This window comes from Centrocercus urophasianus, unplaced genomic scaffold, assembly GCF_019232065.1.
Source record: "Centrocercus urophasianus isolate 14NV4802_14NV808 unplaced genomic scaffold, USGS_Curo_1.0 seq_11, whole genome shotgun sequence".
In the NCBI taxonomy this organism is placed as follows: domain Eukaryota; kingdom Metazoa; phylum Chordata; class Aves; order Galliformes; family Phasianidae; genus Centrocercus; species Centrocercus urophasianus.
The window spans coordinates 46,346,450-46,362,907 of NW_024884253.1; the positions used below are offsets into that span (position 1 = coordinate 46,346,450).

At 42.5% G+C, this 16,458-nt stretch overlaps 1 protein-coding gene across 2 annotated transcripts in view; it reads left to right on the plus strand.

Annotated features, from left to right (window-relative positions):
• Positions 1-7,759: 7,759 nt before the first annotated feature.
• SMCHD1 (structural maintenance of chromosomes flexible hinge domain containing 1) overlaps positions 7,760-16,458 on the plus strand; it is a 77,765-nt gene continuing 69,066 nt past the window's right edge. The window contains exon 1 of one of the 2 annotated variants that reach the window (XM_042837041.1): positions 7,760-8,004. In XM_042837041.1, the coding sequence (XP_042692975.1) occupies positions 7,828-8,004 (177 nt within the window). In that variant the 5' untranslated portion in view covers positions 7,760-7,827. The remainder of the gene's footprint in view (positions 8,005-16,458) is intronic. The other variant, XM_042837032.1, reaches the window with a different exon arrangement.

Consider the following 16,458-nt stretch of genomic DNA (forward strand, 5'->3'; position numbering starts at 1 on the left):
TCAGGATCTTTGTGGTAATGTGTTTTTGTGCTGTGGTCTACATGGTGTTTTCCCTAATTCATGCATGAGGTCACAACTTCAAGTGGCAGTGTGTATTTGATCAGCATTTTAGTCTAAGAAACCCTTTGAGTTAAGCTAAGATTCAAAAACACATTAAACTGACTATTATCCAATTTTCACCTGTTAAAAAAGGCATCAGTTTAGCAAGACTCCAAAGCAGAAAAGACAGATGTATAAACATTTTGAAATGAGCAAGATGGTGTCCTCAATTTTGTTTTACTTCTCATACCAAGATTCACAATAATTATGGGTAGAAGTTGCACATTTTGAGACAGCCGTCGAAAAGTTTTTTAAGAAGAAAAACACCAATTTGAAAGAGTAAATTGTAAGAAGAATAAACAAGGAGTCAGAGAATGGCAATTCAGCATCACTGAGGACCTGTTCCAGCAGAGACCAACTTTTCCCACCTGACTGACTACTCAGAAGATATTCCATAGGTATTTTATCATACGTACTGAACATACAAGAGCTTAGCCTACATGCTCTTTAAATGCTACTTATCTTTTGCGTGTGCTACAGAATAGCACATACAGTCCCGGGCTGGGTCACGTACAGTCACACATACAGTCATACATACAGGTTCTCTGCCTGGCAAGAAAAGCTCCAAATAGCAAGAGAGGGGCAATGGTTTCTGCATCCTAATCTCAAAATCCAGAACATCAAGGAATGTAAAGCAGAAAAATCTGAATGATTAGATAGTCATTCACCAGCTTGGACTCCGTGCTGACTTTCCTACTGGAGCTGGTGATGAAGGCACTCCTCAACAGGTCAGGAGAAAGCAGTGCTTAGTTCAGAAGAAAAGGGAAGAGTGAGAAAACAATGCCAAAAGCTAGGACTGTAGGAGGAGTCAAAAGGGGAAGCAGTCTTCAGGAAGAAAAGCCAACGGCAGCCACCTTCAGCTACAGAAAAGAAAAAGCTACTAATCAGACCAGTAGCTGCATCAAATTGAAGTGAAAAGCAAGATGTCCCACAGCGTCTCTGTGGCAATGTATTTATGAAATTTTGCTGTTTGTTACACATCTTGCCAGAGAAAATGACAGATTTGATCCCAGACTTTTTGATCTATAACAGTGTGGCTGATAGGACTACTTCAGATGTGGTCTTAAAAAAAAAAATAATCATGGGAAATCATTAAGATATTAATGCTTGAAGATATTAATCTTCCTTATACTTCAACAATCTTTCCACAAACTAAAACCCATCTTTTCTCCTGTGAGTATGTCTGACAGAGTAAGAAAGCTTTTAAGATTCAGTCCACCCAGTCCCTTTTCATATGAGAGGTGATTTTGGTATTCACGAGATGCAATGGATTATAATCAAACTTTTCTTACTAACACTGCATTTCTGACTGCAGTCATTTGCCTCTGGCAGGTGAATGCTAAGAGCTTATTGCACAGGTTCCCTGGCAATGGCACGAATTCCCTTACAGAGTTTCACGACAGTTGCAGGTACTGAGCCTTCAAGTATTTGTCTCGTTTGATGTCCTCCACCCAAACATAGCTTTGGAAGAAGACACAAAAGCTCTACAGTATTAAGATACGGGATGATCGTCTTCCAACTTAAACTCCACCTACTAAGGAATATTTGGTTAGTCTATCCTTGGACCAAAATACATTATTTGTTTGTCTCCCATGAATCATTCCACAATTCATTTTTTTGTATTTCTTGATCTCCTTGCTATTTATATGTATATTTAATCATTAAATCATTAATTCTAATCATGTGACAACATATTTCACAGTTTTGTGAAATGCTTTGTGAAAAATATATCTTCCTATCATTTCCACATAAAACTCCACATCCCTTTAGCTTGCTTTACAAAGTGGACTGGAAGTTCCTGACCACCATTTTTATTTTTACACTAATTATTTAATTCACTTAATTCTGAAGTGAACAATCCAAGTCTTATCAGAAAAATATTTGACAACTAATTACACTCTGTAGCCTGTAGCCATTAAAGCCATTATATTTATTTACCACTGAATTTTTAAATGAGTGTGTCATAGATGATAGGATTGTTTTGGGCCACAGAAGAATGAACAAACATTTCACTGACCCATTCTCCACTCTCTATCACCACCTGTGTTGCCTCCAATTTTTCAAAAGATTATTTCTTCTATTTTCACATTGATCAGATATCTCAGAGCCGTGGACCATCTTCATAGTCTTCTTGACCAACTGGATTGCGTTTCACAAATGACACTTCAGTTGTTCTCTTTTCAAGATATTGAGAAGTAAATAGAAAATACCAGATAGCACTTCTGTAACCGACTTCATCAAATTCACCTTAACTCACTTGTTATGATGACAATTCACTGTTTACTTTTATTATTTGTGCCTGCAGTATGTTATTTCCACCTCAGGGGTTTTCTCTAAAATGCTTTCTGTAGTGGAAAATGTCAAACATCTACACAGTTTCTTGTCTTAAGGTATAAAACCTTTGTTACCTTCAGGAATAGTGGTGCCTTTTGTTTGAGAATTTAGAATTTGTAGTTTTCTACTCATAAACAATACACTGGCAGTTCAGTATCACTTAATGGACTGTGCCACAGCAACAAGCACTGCTAACAGGGCCATGCTCTTTATTCTAGCAAAGATGCAACAATTTTCATAACATTTACAAGATATTTGTTAAGTAAAAATATCGAGCGCTAGAACCTAATTCATGTTCTCTCTTAATGTAAAGAAGTTAGATACTTAATTTACATGAAAAAAAATTACATTCTATATTCAGAGAGGAAGTAACAGCAATTGCATTCTCACACACACAAAAATAATAGAATTCTTGAGCATCACCTGAAATATCACTTGACAACATAGAAAAGCAATTGATTACTGCAGCACTACTATTAATTTTGACAATTAACATCTGATCTTTGACTTTAAAATCCAGTACACTGATGTAAGCATCATTCCTTTATCCAGCAGAGGAAGTTCTCTTCCATAGGGATTGATCATGATTACTTTATTAATCGTTAAATGAACAAAATACTTCACACTGCAGAATTAAAAGATTTGCAGATATTCCTTAAACCAATTGTCAGATAGGCAAAATAACAAGTACCTTTTTTTTCACACAAGTGAAGTGCCTGCATTTCTGATACAACAGTTCTTCCCCCAGCATATTTATTTTGAGGGTAGATGGAAGTATTTGACAGTTTGCTTTTTTTTCCCCCCTCTGTCCAAAGTAATTAACATTCCAAAATATAAATGCTGTCTTAAGTATAGAAAAACTCTCTAAAAAATTTTGAAAAACAAAATTTTGTTTGGGGAACTTGAAAAAGAAGTGCAACAAAGCTTGTGAAGATCTTGGAGAATACGCCCTATGAGGAGCAACTAAAGGAACTGGGGATGTTCAGTCTGGGGAAAAGGATGCTGAGGGGAGACCATATTGCTCTCTTCAAATACCTCAAAGGTGATTGCAGCGAGAGTGGGGCTGGTCTCTTCTCACTGATGATAGGTGACAGGACGAGGGGAAACAGCCTCAAGCTGCACCAGGAGAGGTTTAGTTTGGATATCAGGAAAAATTTATTTACAGAAAGGGTGGTTAAGCATTGGAACAGGCTCACCAAGGAGGAGGTTGAGTCACCATCTCTGGATGTGTGTTTGGATGTGGTGTTCAGAGACACGATTTAGCGGACGGTTGTTAGAGTTAGGGTAGTATGGTTGGGTTGTGGTTGGACTCAATGATCTTTAAGGTCTTTTCCAACCTGAGCGGTTCTATGATTCTATGAAAAGTAACAGCGTTTCATTAAGTCATGATTTAGGAGCACTCAGAATCATACTCTACCTTTTTCACAAAACTGTAAGAGACCTTTCTCTCTTTAATTGTGTAATGGACATGTTTTTTTATTCTCACAAAACTCTACCATGCTGAGTTTCTCTATGCAATAATATGTGGGGAAAAAAATCTATATTTTAAACCTTCCTCGCCCCAGTGTAACTGCATGAAACTCAGTGCTTGCATGATGTTTTCCCTTAAATCATTCATTATTACATTTCAGAGTTTCATAGACTTTCTCTCTATGCTTTCACAAGCATTTCCTTTCCAAGTTGGGAATACTAGTTTACTTAGCAGTTGCCTTCTTCCAATCACAGCTGTTTGTACCTATTCAAAACAAGGAGGACAGAGCACACAAAAGGAAGTCTGTGTTCCTTTAGACCATAGATGACCAAACTGGGCCACACGGAGTGAGGAGGAATTGTCCTGGGACACATATAAAACAGATAATATAGATAATGTATATAAGTAACAAAACATTTCATTTTAAATATTTTATTAAAATGTTAATTAAACAAAAAGAGAGCAGCAGAAGCGTAAAAGTAATGTGATACTACACCTCATTTTTGTGAAACTAATGCCTCACTCTGATTCTATGTTAGTGGCTGCAATTCCTTGTGAGATGTTGAGGTGTTCAGAGATCTTTGATGAAATTTTACTCTTCCTGTATTTCATCCTTGATGATAGTTGTTTCAGCTGAAACAGTGCCAGTTACTCACTGATATTTGGCTGTTGCCAGGCTGGGCCACTCAGCAGGGCAATGCTGCCACCATGATGGCACAGGCCACAGTATGGGCTGTGTTACTTTATGTTATAGATCAAATAGCCCAGCCACGTATGTCTCCTAGTCTCTGCATCAGTACAAGCAGTAGTACCAGATAATGAAAATGTCACCTTCATATAAAAGAAGAATACAAATAAATAAGTTTCTGCTTACTACTCTTACATATCCTTTGCCTAGACATCTTTCCAAAATTACTGCAAATGAGGAAACTCTTAAAATTGCAATACTCAATTAAAGTACTGAAAGGCCAAACTCGGAATATATGAACAACTTCCAGCATGACAAAATGAACTGTAGGTGCAGTAATAACACACAAAACTCAGAACATGCTCAGTTTCTCTGAATTAACCACATTAGAAGCACAGGATGCACTTTCCAGAAATATGGATGCATAAATTCTGATTACTGAATTTCTTTCACTAAGTCACTTTATAAAGTGCATCCACAACAATGACCCTATCATTTATGATAGGAGGAAAAGCTGTTAGCATAGGCTAGAATAAATCACAAATCACAGAATCATAGGAGTAGGAAAGGAATTTATCCAGTCTAATGCTCCACTAAAGCAGATTCCTTACACAGGAAAGCATTCAAGTGGGGTTTGAATTCCTCCGGAGAAGGAGACTCCACAGCCTTTCTGGGCAGCCTGTTCTAGTGCTCTGTCACTCTCAAAGTAAAGAAGCTTTTCCTCATGTTCATATACAACTCCCTGCATTCCAATTTGTGCCCATTGCCCCTTTACCTGTTGCTGGGCACCACTGAAAAGAGCCTGACCCCATCCTCTTGACACTCACTCATTTGATATTTGTAAGTATTGATGAGATCTGCCCCTCAGTCTTCTCCAGGCTGAACTGCCCCAAATCTCTCAGCCTTTGCTCATTAGAAAGGCCCCTCATCATCTCTGTAGCCCTTCACAGGGCTTTCTACAAATTCCCTCCTTCTTGAACCAAGGACCTCAGAACTGGACACAGCAATCCAGATGTGGCCTCAGCAGGGCAATGTAGAGGGGTAGGATCACCCCCCTTGACTTGCTGGCCACATTCTTGTTATGACACCTCAGGATCCCATTGGCCTTCTTGTTCACAAGGGTATACTGCTGGCTCATGGCCAACCATTTGTCCACCAACATACTCAAGTCCTTCTCTGCAGAGCTCCTTTTCAGCAGGTCAGCACCCAGCCAGCACTGATGCATGTAGTTATGCCTCACCAGGTACAGAATTCTACATTTGCTGTTTCTGAAGCTCATCAGATTCCTCTCTGCCCAACTTTCCAGTCTGCCCAGGTCTTTCTGAATGGCAAAAGGACTTGACAGGTTCCTGACAAGTATGTTTTGCTAGTCCCTGAAAGACTATTTATTTTTTGAAATATTATTTCAATGACAGATTTTCAGTTACTATGGTATTCAAAAATGGTGTACATCCAGAAGCCATTAGTGTTGCATATTCAACAATGCAGAGACTTTCAATGCGTTCAACATGAATAAGAATTAAAAGCAGTTGTGGACCTTAAAACAGAAGTGAACATGAAATCCTTAATTATTTATATAATTCCTTCAATGTACCCTACTCAGTGGAAACATGTAAAAAACAAAAAAAACAAAAAAAAAAAAAACAAACATTACTCTTCTCCCTAAGGAAAAAAAAAGTAAGAAAACAGTAATATTTATTCAAAACAAATCTGAAGAGTTGCTTGCCAAGGTGAAATTGTCACTTCCATCTCCAACAGAAAGGCTGTTTATAAGTGGGATTCTACAGGTATTATGCTGCAGTCTCAACATCTGTTATTACTGCTGATAAAATGTAGAGCGCAGAGAGGGGTGGGTGCAGTGTATAACACAGTTCTCTCTATTCCAGATGAAGTCCATCCAACTCGATGAGGTTGAGAAAAGCCAGGGGCAGCCAGACAGCAAGCACCCTGAGATCTGATCCTACCTGGTGCAAAGAGGAGTACTTCTGAGAAAGCAGGAATGCTGAGTGGATGGAGGGTATCTGGAGAAAAAAAAAAAAAAAAAAAGGAAAAAAAAATGCTTTGTAGGTACTATGATGTCTGATCCAAGGATACAAATATACAAAGCAGAATGGAGTACTGTGTGCAAGTCTGGGTCCCCAGTACAGGAAAGATGTGGAGCTCTTGGAGAAAGTCCATAGGAGGGCCACGAAGATGGCTGTAGCACCTCTTCTATGAAGAAAGGCTGAGGAAGTTGGGCTTGTTTAGTTTGGAGAGGAGAAGGCTTTGGGAAAACCTCATTGCAGCCTTCCTGTACTTGGAGGGTGCTTACAAGCAGGAAGGGAGAGAAAGTTTTTACACAGTCTGATGGTGATAGGACAAGGGAGAATAGTGTTAAACTAAATAAGGGGAACTTTAGATGAGATGTCGATGAAATTTTTCACTCAAGAGTGGTGAGGTGCTGGCACAGCTGCCCAGAAAAGCTATGGTGCCCCATCCCTGGAGGTGCTCAAGGTCAGGTTGGATGGGGCCCTGGGCAGCTGAGCTGCTGGGGGGCAGCCCTGCCCATGGCACAGGGTGGGACTGGGTGGGCTTTGAGGTTCCTTCTAGCTAAAGTGAGTCTGTAATTCTGTGATAGTATTTTTGTAAGTATCTCTATACTAACTTGGCAGTTCCCAAGGCACACTAGAAGCTAATTCACTTGAGCACGTGGCAGTGACAAGCTGACACCTCAGTGTCCATACAGCAGACAGAAAGAAACTGGACGGGCAGCGAGGGACAAGCTACAGCTGCCACGCCATGGGGACCATCACAGGTCTGACTGTTCATACCAAGGAAGATGAGCAGCCCTTCCTCAGTGCTTAAGCCCTAGTGAGGACAACGGTCGCGGCTCGCTGAGCCCTGCCCCGACGAGGCAGCGGCGACGCCCGCAGCCTCATCGGCTAGCGAGGCGAACGGCACGCGGTGCCGGCGCCAGCACGCATGCGCGTCCAGGGGGCGGTGCCGGCCCTTCGCCTCCCGTCCCGCCCCGGAAGTGGCGCAGCGCGGTCTCGTTCCGAGGTCGCGGCGCCAAGACGCGGTTTCGATTCTCGGCCGCAGCGCGCTCTCGAGCCGCGCGCTCTGCTCCCTTCCGGCTCCTCGTCTTCTTCCGCTCGGCAGGAAAGCAGCGCCAGACGGGGGAGCTCGCGGGTAGGCGCCAAACGCCGCCGTTGCCGCCATCGCTGCCGGACGTTTTCCGTCTCCTCGGCTTCCCAACATGGCAGCGGCGGGCGGCAGCCGCGGGGCCCGCAAGCTGATGCATTTGTCTCCACGCGGAGGCGGGGATCGCACCGTCTTTCTCTTCGACCGGCGCCTGGAGCAGGCGGATCAGGACGAGAAAGTGCTCAGCTACGGCAAGAACAACTACCGCGGCTTCCGCAACGCCGTGTGCCAGGTGCAGGGCGGCGGGGGGAGGGGGGTAACGGAACGCGTCGTAACTCGTCGCCCCGCGCGCCGCAGGGACAGGTGCGGGCGCCCCGGCCGCCGTCGCCGTTATCGCCACGGGGAGGGCCGAGGAGAGCCGGGGAGGGAGCCCGTGCCGCGGTCCCGCGCGCAACCCCCAGGCCCGCTCCGCCCGGCGTCGAGCGGAGGGGCGGCCTCGCCGTTGGGTGGCGGCGGCGGCAACCGCACGGCGGCGCCCCCGCGCGGGGAACCGTTGAGCGGCAGCTCCGAGCGCCGCGGCGGGTGGGAGCGTGGCTCGTTGTGCTGTCCAAGGTGGCGGCGGCGAGCGCCGCCTGCTGGCTGCGCGGGACTCTGCCTCGCGCTGCGTTCGGCCCTCTTTCGTTTTGCGAAGCAGCGGCTCGCTCTGCCTTCCGGCTCCGCCTAGGTGGAGATCTGCGTCCGCGCGTTGAGTTCGGAGTGCCGGCAGCGGCTGCTGCTGCTGCCCGTTTTCTGTCTCCGTGCTCTTCGCTGAGAGTGCTATCGCGGCTGCTCCGAAAGTAATGCCTCCTGTTTCACGATGTTGGCAGTAGAGGCTGAACCTTCCCACCAGTATTCCGTTGCACGTTGTTTCCGAGTGGCAGATGGCAGCAGAGGGGTAGTCTGACAGAATAGCAACTTGCATGAAAGCATGTGTGGAGCAAAGGTGTGTCAGTGAATTTTCTCCATGTGGAAAAAGGGGCAGCCATTGACATTCATTGACATTTGCTGAACGTAGAGACTAGCCAGTGGCTGTGAGCACTGTGAAGCAGTGGGTGGTACGTTTTAGCAGTGGCAGCAGTGACAGTGGATCACCTGCACTGGTGCAGATAACTGCAAACGTGGCATGCAGACTTTTCTTCAAATTTTCTGAAAATGCGTAACTAATGGTGGTGACTGTGTTGAAAAATAGTGGTTTGTAGCTGGCAATATGCTCTTGTCTTCTGTAATAATGTTATTGTGCTCTTTGTGTCTATTGTATTTTCCATGGAAGTAAGTGGGAGGTATTATTTTTGGAGTGACCTCTTTGTGTGCCATAAACTTATTGAACAGTGCTTTACACTGTGAAGCAAAACAGATGCATCAGCTGTAAATTTTGCACTGATGTGTTCTACTGAAATACTCGAGTTTAGTTCCTTTATGCAGCGCAATTAGCACCTTATTCCTTAGGCTGTATATTTCTGAAGAAAATTGCGTGGTTTGTCCTGCATCTGGGCAGCACTTTGGCTGGAACTGTGGGTGCTTAGAGCCAGCAAAAGTTCCTTCCCACACCAGCCTCTCTTTGGGTGGCTCTAGTAGTAAGTCTTGTTTTGAGATGCTAATTCTTCACAATAGTAGAGCTGATGCTTTGAAATATCTTGTGCTTGGTTGTTGCCTTAGGGAAAGGGCTTCTGTAGCAGTGCCCCTGGGAATTGTGTCTGAGCTGCCTCCATTGCAGCTAATTTCTCTGTGGTGACCCTTTATACCTCGGAGCTTTCATTGTGTGCCTTGTGGACGTCTGACTTCGAATGCACCTCAGTGTGACTGGGTGGATTGTTTGATGGAGCCGGTAAATACTGATAGGGGGGAAGCTGCCAGACTTGATGCATCCAGGAAGACTGAGATGTGTTGCGTGGCACATTGACAATGGGCAGGTCTCTTGTTAGACGTCTGGAAGAGCGCTCTGGCATCTCAGTGCCTCTGGTGGTTTTGCATGTTGTGTTTTTCCATGTGTACTACTCAAATGTGAAGCATTTCTGGATCTTGTAAGTAATAAGTTCAAGAAGAGACATCCTTTTGATAAACTTCGAATTTAGATAAGAAAAAGAATGTTGTGTTTGTTTTATTCCAACTAAAGCTAGTAGAGACCATCTGAGTGCAATATTAGTCGTATGCAGTGTATCTAGCAATGTTCACTGCTATGTTTATCCTGTCTGATGGCTCAGGCTTAGTGCAGGCTTGTCTGTGGGTATACTTTCAAATGCAGTTTGTCATGAGACTGAGTTGCTGTGCTGTCACAGTTGCAGCAAGGGTGGCCATGCATCTGCAAACTGGCTGTGAGAATGGTAGTGTTTGGCAAAGATGCTGTATATAAGTTAAGCTGTTGGAACTAATTCTGCTGGAAAAATCTTTATACAGCATGAGAAAATAGATATCAGATCACGTGGGAGTTGAAGGAGATGGTAAATATTGAAAGGGGTATTAAGTATAATTGTTATCTTTGAGCCCAAATTCTGTAGCTAAGTAACTGGTGGTTCAGACAGAAGAATCAGCTGCTAAGAGATGGGTTTAGGCATGTATTCATTTCCTCAGATTATTGTCATGGAAAGTATTGTTTATTATTAAAATATTTGTTATTCTGTTTTGAAGCTAATATTTGTTTTTGTTTTGAATCAGATTTTCGTCACCAAAGGAATTTTGTTACTGCCCCCTAACAATATCTTAATGCACAACAATGTGGTTGGATGTGGCTTTGTATGCATACAAATTCATCTTTCCTTTTGGGGGAGGAGTGTATATAGTACTCATTATTCTTCCTTCCAGTGATCCTAAAGCCGAATTCCACTAATTTAAAATTTTCTGTAAGCTTGACTCTTCAGTTCAGTACTGTTGAATTTATGTGTATTCCGTATAATTTCAGTCCCCAGAACAACAAAAGTTTGAGATAAGTGAACGAAATAGGAAATTTTTACTTGTTTGCACACCAGCATTGCTTGCACACTTTCTTGTATTTTGTTATAACTATCCTTCACCATTTATCCTGACATTTAGAGGAATGGAGTCAGGAAAGCCAAGGCCCAGCTTGAAATAAACTTGGCAAGGAATACCAGCAAGAACAAGAAAGGTTTTTACAGGTACCTCAACCAGAAAAGGAAGATCCAGGAGGACTCACAGCCCCTAGTGACTGACATAGGCAAACTGGTAACAACAGAAAAGGAGAAGACTGAGGTACTTCTTTGCCTTGGTCTTTTCTGTTAACTGCTAATTGCACAGCCCTCAAGTGTTCAATTTGGTAGGAGGGGATAGATGAAGAAGCATCCTTCGCGCTGTAAGCATGGATGAGGTTTGTGACTGCCCGAGGAACTTGAGCATCCACAAGTCTACAGGTCTCAATAAGATGCATCACAGAATCCTGAGGGAATTGGCTGGTGTGGTTGCCAAGGCACACTCAGTGATATTTTAAGGGTCACGGCAATGAGGTGAAGTCCCTGGTGATGGAAAAAAGGCAACATCACTTCCATTTTTAAGGAGGGCAAAGAGGAACTACCCTGGGAACTGAAACCTGTCAGGGTCACCTCTGTGCCAGGAAAGATGATGAAGCAGATGCTCCAGGAATCTATGCTGAGGCATGTGGAAGGCACGATGGAAATATTGGAGAACAAGCGTGGCTTCACCAAGGGCAAATCCAGCTTGATCAATTTATTGGCCTTCTATGATGGTGTCACTGCATCGTTGGACAAGGGAAGAGCCACCAGTGTCGTTTATCTGGACTGCAATAAGGCAGAGAGAGATTGGAGAGATGTGGATTTGATGTGTGGAATGTACGATGGATGAAGAACTGGCTGCAGAATCTAGTCCAGAGAGTGGTGGTCAATGGCTCGATATCTCAATATCTGGAAATCAGTGACGGGTGGCATCTCCCAGCAGTTGGTACTGGGACCAACTCCAACTTTAATATCTTCATCGGTGGTGACACTGAGTTGTGTAGTGCAGTTGACATACCAGAGGGATGGGATGTGATCCGGAGTGTCCTTGACAGGTTTGAGTAGTGGGCCCAGGTGAACCTCCTGAGATTCAACAAATCCAAATCTTGCACTCAGTTCGTAGCAACATCCACTACCAATACAATCTGGGGAATGAAAGGATTGAGTGCAGCCCTGCCGTGAAAGACCTCTTGGTACTGGTGAATGAAAAGCTGAACAGGAATGATCCCTCGCAGACCAGAAAACCAACCACGTCCTGGGCTATATCAAAAGAATTGTGGCCAGCAGGGTGAGGGAGATGATCCTGCCCCTCTGCTCTGTGCTGATGAGCCCTCAGTTGGGGTACTGCATCCAGACACGGAGTCCTCAGTACAGGAGAAACGTGAACCTGTTGGTGTGTGTCCAGAGGAGGGCCACAAAAATGATGCAATGGATGGAACACCTTTGCTATCAGGACAGGCTGAGAGAGCTGTGGCTGTTCTGCCTGGAGAAGAGAAGACTGTGGTGATGTGATAGGGACCTGTGAATATCTAAAGGGGAGGTACAGGAACGAAGGGGATGCTTTAGCAGGGTCTGTAGTGATAGAGCAAGGGGAAATGGTTTCAAGCTCAAAGAGAGTAATTTAGGTTAGATATAAGAAAGAAGGTTTTTTTACAATAAGGGTGGTGAAGCACTGGAACAGTTTACCCAGGTGTGTGCTTGGTGCCTCATCCCTAGAGCCTTTCAAGGCAAGGCTGAACCAGACTGTGGGCAACCTGTCTAACTGTGGTGTCCCTGTTCATTGCAGGGGAGTTGGACTATATGACCTTTAAAGGGCCCTTCTAACTCTAAGAATTCTGGGATTCTATCATTGGAAGATACTTACCTCTACTGAGGGGCTTGGATTGTTGTATGTCTCTTTTCAGCTGAAGTTCTCTCGCTCGAATTGCCATGAGCACCTTGTTTTAATGCTGAGCTAGTAGGGATCCTTCCAGGTTCTTTTCAAGGTCACACTGTTTTTTTGTTTTTTTTTTTTTTTTAAGTAGAGAGACCTGCGTTGAAAACTCTATAAAAGTTTTGCATCATACTAAACGGTGTTTGAAATGAAGTATGAGAGTGAAGAGAACTATTGGCATTGAATTTAGTGTTAGCACTTAGATATGGATGGAAGGCGTTTATAATTGGGTCTTTAATTCTTTTGACACTTTTCATTGCTGTTGAGATCTTGTGGTTTGGAGAAATGTGTATGTGCGTAGAAGGTAAATATCTGTAATTTAAGGAAATACTTAAAATTCACTCATCCCAATAAGACAAAATAATTTTGTTTTAAATTTTTAAGTCTTTTGTTGAGCTTCTCATTGTATCCTTCCATTCTGCCTTTTTCCAGTTAACTAAGACGTGTCAGTATGCTGGTCGGCAAAAATGATGTTCATTGAAAGGGAGAAACACAGCTGTAGTATGGGGAACTCAAGAAAGAAGTGTAATTTTTTTTGTGAACACTTGCTTGCCAGTGCCTAATGGAAAATGTTTAATGACATAATTTGTGATGAATGAATGCATATCACTAGAGGGCAACTCTTACATCTTTTAAAGTGCTGTTTTGGTACCATACTAAAATGCTGTTTTGATAAATTTGCACAGTATGAGTGCTGAATTGTTAATAATGGGATCAATCCACCTTGCAATTATTGTAATTTTGTATTATAAAGCCTATGTTGTGTTATTTATCAAGGAACTAGAACACACTGTTTAAGCTTGCCATACATACACAAAACCTAAGGCAGGTGTGTAAGTCCGAGCAGTGTTTTTCCAAGAGAATTGCCATGTTGTATCTCAGGCTTTGCTGAAGTGCTTATGTGTAGCATCTTTGGTTTTGTTGCTGACTTTGCAGTAGGAAGAGGATACAATTTGCATAACCGTGCTCTTGGGTACTATGTTATTATATGTACTACATTAGTAAATGAGTGAGTGCATTGACTGATTTCTAATGGTATGTGGTTTTTAAGTTCCTGCTCAGATTTGAACGGTGATGATACTTGGATCTTCATTCCCTGAGTATTATTTATCCAGGTGCAGCTTTCTGCATGCCCACAAGTACTTTCAGTTTTGAAGAGTGGCTTCCAAATTCTTGCTTGTTATCTCTAACAAATGATGACATACTGTATGTTTTCATGACAGTAGCTGTACAGAGTCAATGGCAAAACTGTGGTTATCTGTGTTCTTCAGCATTTGTGGTTTTGGTTTTAGACAGAATGACTTGTTGATTTCCAGTGAAAGTTTGTACGGATGCTGAGCAAGTCTACTGACAGCATGTTCTTTGCATGAACTTTAGAGCCCTAGGCTTAGATCCTACAAATCTTGGAAAGATCTACAGGTAAACTTCCTCTTATGGACAAGATTTCATAGAACTACATGTGTGGTTTCTATAGAACGCTTCTGCTATGAAGTCACCTTCTGTTGTTGTTTTCTTGTTGTGATAGTGTTTTTTTCCAATATAATTGTGATGATATTTTAATTGAAGATATTGCATAAAAAGTTATAATAAAATTCAATGATGAAATATATAATGAGATACTTAATGTTTCTCTTGAACCACCTTTTTGTAAATATTTGTGTCAACTGAACTTCTGGAAGTAGAGAAATGTGAAAGTGATACAGAGGATGAGACACACCAAGTTCTCCTGTTTTATCTTGTCCAATTTAGTCTTTAGTTTGAGGTGATTGTCAGTAAAGAATGGTTGGAGAATGTTTCAGAACAAAGAAGTTCACTACTGTCTGGTTTTTTTGTTTGTTTGTTTTTGTTTTGTAAATAGGTTGCCTATAGGGAATATGTGTATCTGTGCAGTGGCTACTGGATATTCCTCTGTAATGTACAACTCTCTGAGCTTTGAGAAATGCTGATAAATTATTTCCATCTGTTTCAGATGCATGTGTTTTTGTAGAGACTGCTGGTACCAAAAGATGTTCTTTATTTTTGTTGTGACATTAATCGTATCCAGATGAGCTTGCCTTAAAGTGCTTATTATATGTGCTCTGCTACCATGAGTGCTAAATTCTAGATCCGTCCGTGCAAACAGATCCCTAGCAGACTATTGTTAGGCATCAACTGAGTGATCCAACAGAGGAATGGAAGTATTTATCTGATTAGCACTCTTTGGAGCTATTATTTATGGGTGTTCCCAATCACTTCTAGCAAGATCTTAGTTTCTACATCAGCTGTTTATATCTTGCTATGAATGACCTCAATATTTTTCAGTCATAAGAATAATTGAAAGATATAATACAAAAATCTCAAGATCCAGTAGGTAGTAATGAAAAGTAGTTGTTTTTGTTTTGTTTTGTTGAAAATCTGTGATTTGAGAGTAAAATCCTTTGTAGTTTCGTCCGCTTGTTGATCTAACAGATTTCTTTCAATTTGGACTGATAATTCTTAATAAAGCAGGATGACTAAGTGATAAATGCATTCTGAGAATGTTTACTATAGGAGGAGAGAGGGCATTTTAAAGGTGTTGAAGTTATTTATTAGAAACAACATTTTGAGATGGAAAGTCTGGGTTGTAAGGGGTTAAATATCTTCTGTAAAGATACTGTACTCTATGGTTTGCTATTTTGTGTCTGTGTATGCATAGAGTTGGGCTAACCAGAAGTTAAGGCGTGTTATTGAGTGTATTGTCCAAGTGCCTTGAACATTAACAGGCATGGGCGTGCGCCAACCACCTCTGTAGGAAGCTCCCTAGGGAGCCTCTTCAGGGCCTGACCCCTCTTGGGATAAAGAAACATTTCCCAGTGCCCAGTCTGACCCTCTCCTGGCAGCTCTGTGCCATTCCCTGTCCTGCCATGGGCTCCCACGAGCAGAGCCCAGCACCTCCCTCTGTCTCCCCTCCTCTGGGAGCTGTAGAGAGCAGTGTGGTTGCCTCTTGACTTCTCCAGACAAGGCAGCTCGATATCCTTGACCATCTGTTTTGTTGCCTTCCTCTGGGTACTTTCACAAGGACTTTATTATCTATCTTATACTGAGCACAGTATTCAAGGTGAGACCACACCATCACTAAATACAACAGGAGAATCACTCTTCTGACCAGCTGGCTGTGCTGCAGCCCATAATGTATTTCACCCTATTAGCTGTTGGGCACACTTCTGCTCACACCGAGCTACAGACATGAACACCCCCAGGTCACTTCTTGCTGAGCTGTTCTTTAGTGAGACAGTTTGAAAAGATGACCCTCAGTATTCTGTACTTCTTCCAGCATTAGATATAACTGCTAGAAGCAGGTCAATGATTGTGTATCTTTATGTGCTATTTCTCCTTCAGTGATCAAGTCTATCCATGTTCCTCCAAGATATGATGCTATCTATACACACAAAATTGAACATTTCATTGTTTAGCATCATTTCTAAAGCAAACAGTAAATACAGAAGCAAAATCTGTAACAGTGTTCTGGAAGGTTGGGACCACATTCATAACGGTTTCTCTCTGCTGCTTCTCCATGTTCCTTATTGGTTTTCTTCTGCTCTCATACAGGTTAAGCCCTGGGAGGCTGGGAGGGAGAAGTTCCCTACTCTGACATGGGTGCTTTGTGAGTCACTTGAAAATGGCTAAGCACCCTAACAGTACTGACAGTAACCAGCTAGTATATTTGAAGTTTAATGGATGTGGTTGAGTTGCATCAGAAAAGCAGAAAGTCAGAAAATCTTGTCCAACTTTATAGGTACATTAATCACAGTGTGGTCCCCACAGTGACACAAAGAATAACTAAATAAAGTATATG